We start from the raw sequence: 7,905 nt of genomic DNA, 5'->3' as shown, positions 1-7,905 counted from the left end.
TATCTTCCACTCATGCACATAACACCACTATTATACTGATATCCACACCCTAAATATATATTATTATTACTATCTTACTCCTGTATCATGTCTCCTGTTTTATGGCCAAAGAGCGGGGTCATAACAGTCACCCATCTGTGTTTATAAATAGAGACAAATTAAAAATATTAGGGCATTTGATTGTGCAATACATGAGGTATATTTGAGTGTTTGTAGGCTTTTTGGAGCACTGAGGCGATTATGTGATTTCATCATTGTGTTTTGACTCATTATCTGTTGTAAAATGTTGTGCACTGCCGGCGAGGAATTGATATTAGTCTAAAAGAAGAAAAGTTGCAAATAGGTATAAAATGTTTTCACAGTAAATACACAATAATTCTGTCCTTCATGATTCCGTCAATTCTTATTATCTGGTTGTTGATTTTTCTTGTTTGCTTTGGCTGCAAAACAAAGTCTAAAATATTCTGCATGAAAAAAACTATTTATTCACTCACTGATGATCACATATTAATAAAGAAGGTTGGATGTCAATTATTCTTCAGGGTAACCTGCAGTATAACCTTATTGTTAAACCTGACAGTCCATGAATAAAATCATTTTCAGATGAAAATACAGAGAGGAGATTTTTCTGGGTGAAAGCACCACAGGAAATCATAAAAATCACAGTCCAATTCTCAGGCTTTTAACCTGATTTGTTGGGTTCGATGTTAGATATCACTCTTACAAAGGTGGGTTAGTCAAGGCTACATATTTGAGTTATCAGTGGTGTTTTTATGTTTAAAAAAAGAAAAAAAAAACACAAAAAAACGACAACTGGCACCACCACTTTGATTGGCTATATACCTGGAAAACTTCAGTATTCACTCGTGATGCATTTTTTAAAAACACACAGTTCCATGCAGCAGCATAACATCATGGTGATAGGCCCAGGTGCAAAAAATGTTTGTGTGCCCCCACCCCCACCCTAAACACATGCTTGGACACACATAGGAGAGAACTCTAGAGAACTGCTGTAGGAGCCATATATTGATTTGCTTATTAGTTATTCTGTGTTTAATTAGTTTTGTCTTGTTGCCATGGTGATATGCAGTGTTTGGGGTCACGTGGGCACTGTAGTTGACAGCCGGTAGGTTATATCAGAACCTGCTTCACCTGCACTGTGAAGGATGCGAGTCTAGGTAGCCGTAATTTTTGTTGACCGCATTTCATTATCGTTTTTGTTTGCTTTGATACAAGTTCGCCAAGTGTATACATATAACATCCTATGGGCGCGTGTAAAGCCGCTGTAGTATTCATTCATTCATTCATTCATTCATTAAAATCTCCGAAACTTCTTTTTGGACTCAGTGTGCTTCTCTGGAACAGCAGGGTTAGGCCTATTCTGCCTCACCACCGACTTTTTTAAGGTACTGGAAAATCGCTACAACTGTTATTGTCACTATGTAGACTAACATTACAATAATAATAATAATAACAACATTACAGTTGACTGGCCACACACTCATCCTGGACAGCAGCCGAAGCTCCATATCAACACTTATCTAACACCTGCCCTGACCTGGGCTCAAACTACCACATCCTGATGATGTCTCCAAACTATCAAACATTTAAATATAGCCGACACTAACAAAGCTACACAAAGATATCTTGCACAGTATGTCCATAAGCATAACCATCAAGAAAAACACAGCTCATTATATGCCTTACAAAAACACAGCATTAATGAATGGATGTGGCGCCTACATCACACAATCATTTTTCCAACATATGAGGTTACAAGTACATTGCCATAGATTTAAATCCCACTAATTCCACTTCATAACAAAGAGAAGCTGTACTCACTCAGTAGAAGTTCATCTTGTGCTCAGCAAAGTCATTTACGACGCTGCTCAGGTCCAAATTCCTCTCTGCTGGTCTCATAGAGAGTATATCCAGTCCACTGAGTCTGAAGAAGCGGGACGCGGCGGTCAATGTCGCTTCATTTACGGAGCTAGTTAGCAAGCTACCGCTAGCCTGCAGCGGCATGCTAGCTTTTGCCCGGGTTGCCTGGGTTTGAGTAAAAACCGTGTCTACTTTGGTCATTTTAGCTCTACCCTCATCCTGCTTCTTTCTTTCCTTCCTCTTTTGTTTGGGCTTGCTAAACATGATACTACCTTTTCTAGTCAACTTTCTTCCACTTGCTTTTTTTTTCCTGCTGAAAGGAGAAATAACTACGTCATATCATCGCGACTCATCATGACTGACAGCTATCAAGGTGATTGGACAAATTATAATTTCCTCCTCCCATCGGGTCTTTTGTTTTATACAGTCTATGATAGAGACAACCATTACTGACCCACCCCGAGCTATTTCATTCACAAAAATAAATACAGCTGCTTTTTTTTCCTTCCTTCGTGGGCCCCTGACTGTCTGGGCACCGTTGATTTTTACTCCACTGGATCTATGCATGGCTACACAAAACACTTAATAATAATTTCCACATCTCATTTTCTACTCCTGCCTTTTAAGGGCTAAGCAGGTGATTGTATAGCAAGCTAAAGGGATTTTGAGGCAGTTGTTTTTCAAAAAGAAAAAATAATTTCTTGTGTCATGAATCTGCGCTCATTCAAATATTTAAAACAAGTTAGTTTGGGCAAAGAGCTCAACGCTGCACTCAGACAACGTTTTAGGGACACCAAACCAACCTGTGACAAACAATCTTCATAGATAAGCATGAACACACAGACACTAGTCACCATCTACAATCAATCCAGTACAACAATATGGCCAATAATGCACTGATCAGCACAGCAAAGGTAAAATAAGCGTTCACTCACCAAAGCTGACGGCTCAGTTGAAGAGAAAGGCAGCACAGTGGTTCCTCCTCTGGGCAAACTCCTCAGTGTCTTTGGATGAAGTCCTGTAGCTGCTGTTCGGCAGCATGGCCTGGCTGTCCTACAGTATAGCAAGTGAAAGTTTTTTTTATCTTTTCAAGGTGGAAAAGTTCCTCTGTGGCTCTGAGTTGTGATGACATTCAGTAGAAGAGTAACAGTCTCAACCTCCTAAGTTGTTCTCATGGATAGATCTTATAGCAGAGACAAGTATGATGCTCAGTGTGGCGGCAAATCGTGGTCTGCACAGACTTCAGCTTCTCTTCGTTTTCTACAGTCAAGCTCAGATTTATGGAAAGATGGGACAAACTGTGGAAGAGCGAGCGAACCAGCTTTGCAGCGATCAGATGGTCACTAGGAGAGATGACTGTGCATACTCTCATAAATTATTCTTATTAATGCATCCAGAGTCCGCTGATTCATCGTGGCCCCGCAGTGTTGTTTCACACTTTCTAGGCAAGGCAAGGCAATTTTATTTATATAGCGCATTTCATACACAATGGCAACTCAATGTGCTTTACATAAAACAGAAAAACATGTAATTTGAGAAACTTAAAACATACAATTAACCCCCCCCACCCCCCACCCCCCACTCCCCCATAATAAAAACAAAGTACAGAAAAATAGAAAGACATAAATAAAATGATTGCAGCATAAAATAATAATAAATTAGCTTTAAAATCATTAAAAGGCCATAGAGTGCAAATGAAAGATTAAAATGTAAAGTGCTTTAAAAGAACTCAATCATAAGCTCAGGAGAAGAGAAATGTTTTTAACCTGGATTTATTTTCTACACAGTTTAATATCCGACAGAGCACATACATGCTTTCCTCCAATCAGCTGAGCACCTGTATGCACTGTCAAATTGGGGCAGCTGCACAACTTCACAGTATTATGCAGATGACCCCCGTTACTCCCATGTTTTGCAATCCTCCTCGACCAGAAGCTATTTCTTCGCAAACCAAATCAGTTTGTGGCTAATGGGCTCCAATGCGTCTTAATTCCCATTTCTCCTCTACATAAGGGGTTTACAATCTAGTGTTAGAGTATGAAATCTACTTCGTTTAATGTTTCAAGTGTTGGCTAAGAAAGTTTCCCCTTTTTACAGCCGAGTGTAAATTTCAATTTGAAATATTTCACAGCTGATTGGCCACCTGTCAGACGGATCAGCTGTCACATAAGACATAACGCAGTAGTGAGGCTATGTCGTCTGCCTACTGCTAAAACTTGTCTTAACTTTTGTGTGACCTACATTAAACCTCCACATTCAAGAGACAACCTCCACATTCACGCCACCTACTGTACACAGTCTGAAGCAGCAAGGCAGGGATCAATAAACATGACCTAAAATCCTTATAAAAAATGACATCATACAGTTTAGGAATATACTATAGTCATAGATTTTATAGCAGAGACATTTTAAAACTTGATAATAACAATTTGTTTGGGCAGTTCTTTCTGGTGCCATCAGATGGGGCTGTGCTTCCCTTCTACTGACCAGACGCCAATGGACTGATTCTGTTTTACTCGCCAGTGGAAGCTGCAAGCATAAGGGCACACTGTCCATATTGGTAATCTGAGGACATTAATGTTTTCTTGAATTCTCCAATAACATGTTTAACACAAATACTGAGGATTGGACAGATCAGAACTGAAGTACACACAGCAATGTAGTCAGACTTTTTATTTCTATTATATATATATATATATATATATATTGCTACCAAATGTCACTGAAAATGATTTTCAAGTTGAATAGTCATTTCCTGTGGACTGGACTCCAGACTAAACTCTAATTCACCCTGTGAAGATCACTATACTCATAACACAATGCTCTGATTAAAAATTTAAAAAAGAGGCTAAAAAACTTTAAATATTGAAAAAGGAGCAGGAAATCCTATATATATTAATGCTTCTGGAGATATATATGAATTAAATCATTATTGTTTTAAAGTTGTCAGTTACATGTGTCAGTGACACAATAAAATAAATAAATGTCTTATATCAAAGTTATTAATCCATACTGATATTCATTTTGTGTTATGCATTGTGTTAATGTTGTGATGATAATAATGTGATTATTAAAGAATGGTGTCTAAAAAGTAGTCTGTTTTCAAGTCTTTTTACAATTCAAAGTGCCACAGCTGGTCTTTTATTACTTTATATCTCATTATGATTTATGTGCCACATATTGTATAACAAGCACAATATGTACCACACCATGTATTCCATAATGATCAAGACAATTGTGTTATTCAGTGTAGAGTTACATCTAAGACTCAATGCTGTTCATTATTTCCTTTTAGTAATGAACACAAAACATTTTTGCAGTTGCTTCAAAGGATCATAATTTATTCGAAAACAAATATTAACTCTGTAGACTTTAGATGAAGAAACAGTCACATCTGAATTATTTTTAGAAACAAATTTACATATTGAGCTTACAAAAAAGACTTACAGGGTGAAAGTATTAAAAACATACAAAATAAATACAAAAGAGTAGCCATTTTTTCATTATTTTCCAGCGCTGTTCAGTCAATCACACCTCTTAAAAATATTCTATAAAAAAGATAAAGAATGTAGCTCAGGCAATGCATTGGAGAAGAGAGGCCAAGAAGAGGTCACTTCTCGGTGTGAGACTAAAAGCAAAGCAATAAATTAATATTTAGTGGTTGTTGCGGGAATCCTCAGAACCTGCAGCAGAAACCGCAGCCCTTGTTGCCCTTGCAGCAGTTGCAGCACCAGCGACACAAGGAGAGGTGGCTCTGACGCTTCTGCCTGATGTGATTTGGCATCTGTGTGAGAGACAACAGGCATGAGAAAGGTATTCATCTCCAGCATTTCATCCTCTCCTTGTGTGGAGTGATCACCAGGGTACTCCGTGGGGAAAACACATCCACTTAAATTTTAATTTGTTCATGGTAATTGGCTTAATTCATTCAGTCAATTGAACATACCATCCATGATTCCATTGACATCTCTTGATGTGCCGCAACTGGAGTGTCATTGCTCCCTGCCTCCTCCAGCTCTTGCACCTGTTAATGAATTATGCACGTTTAAGAGACACGTCTTAGCATCATGACAAAACATTTATGGCTAATAAGCAAATGAAGTGAGTCTAAGTCAAATTCTTACCCCTTTGAATGGGACTGCAGAGCTCTCCAGAATGCAAATAAAGGCGAGCACGAGTGTCACTGCAACTGCAATGCTGAATGCCTTCATTTTAGCTGGGGTTAAATGGTTTAGTTATTAAATCCTTTGAAGATTACAGCTGATAGATCTTCTCTCTCATGGGTGTCAGGCCAACGATGAGCACCACAATATCTTCAATTTATTCTTCAGCCACAGTGATGGACGGTAATTGTTTGGGCAAGTGGATTTCTTCAGATCTTCCAGTGACCCTTGCCAGCCTTTTCTCGAGTCCTTCCACTGTCTGATGGTTGAGAATACTGAGTGTGCTGGTATTTATACACACTTGGGCCAGTGTTGCCTCATCACCCTGGGAAGCCCAGCCCATTCCTGGCAGCAGTTACCTAACTCCACTGGGGAAGTTTTGACTTTTTCCTCTTTCATATTTCTGCAACACTTGGGGAAATTCTCTGATCTATTTATGATTGTGGGCACCACAGCAATATCAAATCAACTATAAACTTAAATTAAATTACTTTCCGCAGACAGAACACATAATTCCACACATGAACAAGCTGCTGCTGCTGGAGACCATCATCTTTACAATATATGAAAGCAATATGTATTCTGAATTGACACAGTGATTCATACTAGGAGAGATTCCTCTAAAAAGATGACTTTTCCTGAAAAAGAACACATGGGAGAGAGATTTGGAGATTCCTACAGCAAAGACATAGGCTGTATTGGTCAATCTATTGCATGGCTGACTGAGCTGCACTTATTTTGACCCACAAAATCCTTTACTAAGGAGAGGGAGCCACTTTGGAATATCCATTGCTGTGTCTAAAGGATGTAATTACAACCTCTCAAATGGAATAATTAGCCCCTCATTTTCAACACATTGAGTTTTTGCATAATACACAGGAACCTGCAGTTGAACCAAATTAAATCCTTTTGAGCAGCAGAAGAGTAGCCAGGATTAAAAACCCCTATTTGAAAGTCAAGGTGTTTCAATAAGCAGTAGTTATAGATGAATAAAATGTAATCTGATATGGTTTATTACTGTATGTGTGGATGGCACAGACTTGCATAGCTCCAGGTATTTTACCCTACAACAAAATATCATGACTTAATATCCATGCACAGATCAGTTATATAATAACTGATCTGTGCTTCTTCAGTTATATAATACTTATATATTATATAATAATAATATTTTCAACAGTGTAAAAAGTCAACAGTGGCTTTAGTGACAATGACATCATGATAATAACCCAAATCTTAACATTTGCACAGAAAAATCACAATACGAAAAGGGCAGGATTATTTTCTCCCTTATCACTGAAAGAGCAGCACAGATTAATTAACCTGTCATCAATTGTTAACCTGTCATTTAAAAACAACTATTCTAAATCAACATCAGGCTGCAAATGAATATTGAAGTCAGCAGTGGTGGAAATGAAATAGCAAAAAGCAAAATATAGGTACAAACTAATAAACTGTTAGCTGTGCAAGCTGATAAAATCAGAGGCTGTTTGAATTCTCATTACACCTTCAACGTCTTTCCAAATTGCCTGTGCTGACTCAATTAGTGAAACAACATGTCGCAGGACCCCTGCGTCAGTCTGTCTCGTTTGCTGATAACCTTGCTGGCCTGTGTGCTTGCTTTGGGTGACCACAATGTCACTGTCAATAAATACAACCACGAATGGCTCCACATCTGTTGGAATCAACCCATATTTTTCTAATATAAACCAGGGACATTATGTTATTTTTTATTTATGCATTTTTGAATGTGTGTTCATGTATGTGTGTATGAATGAGAAACTAGCACATCATGTCTACTCATGATGTACACAGGTCATGTTGTTTGCCATTTTCTACTAAGTATGACTCAGGTCATGAG

General features: G+C 38.2%; 1 protein-coding gene across 1 annotated transcript; it reads right to left on the bottom strand.

The window, feature by feature from the left end:
- Positions 1-5,192: 5,192 nt before the first annotated feature.
- hamp (hepcidin antimicrobial peptide) lies at positions 5,193-6,299 on the bottom strand. Its single transcript, XM_053326867.1, has 3 exons — positions 6,006-6,299; positions 5,828-5,905; positions 5,193-5,665 (listed from the first exon to the last, which is right to left on the bottom strand). The coding sequence occupies exons 1-3, from the start codon at positions 6,090-6,092 to the stop codon at positions 5,558-5,560; spliced, it is 273 nt and encodes a 90-aa protein (XP_053182842.1). The 5' UTR covers positions 6,093-6,299; the 3' UTR covers positions 5,193-5,557.
- Positions 6,300-7,905: the final 1,606 nt, after the last annotated feature.

This window comes from Scomber japonicus, chromosome 10 (assembly GCF_027409825.1).
Source record: "Scomber japonicus isolate fScoJap1 chromosome 10, fScoJap1.pri, whole genome shotgun sequence".
Classification (NCBI taxonomy): domain Eukaryota; kingdom Metazoa; phylum Chordata; class Actinopteri; order Scombriformes; family Scombridae; genus Scomber; species Scomber japonicus.
The sequence above is the reverse complement of the archived record's forward strand: the minus strand, read 5'-3'. Positions and strand labels throughout refer to the sequence as shown.

What these genes read in the sequence shown, in the direction of transcription:
- hamp (XM_053326867.1), bottom strand. Translation starts at nt 6,092, where the DNA reads ATGAAGGCATTCAGCATTGCAGTTGCAGTGACACTCGTGCTCGCCTTT. An exon ending in CTGCAGTCCCATTCAAAGGG is followed by an intron (nt 5,906 to 6,005) that starts GTAAGAATTTGA and finishes ATTCATTAACAG; the next exon opens with GTGCAAGAGCTGGAGGAGGC. An exon ending in TGTCAATGGAATCATGGATG is followed by an intron (nt 5,666 to 5,827) that starts GTATGTTCAATT and finishes TCTCTCACACAG; the next exon opens with ATGCCAAATCACATCAGGCA.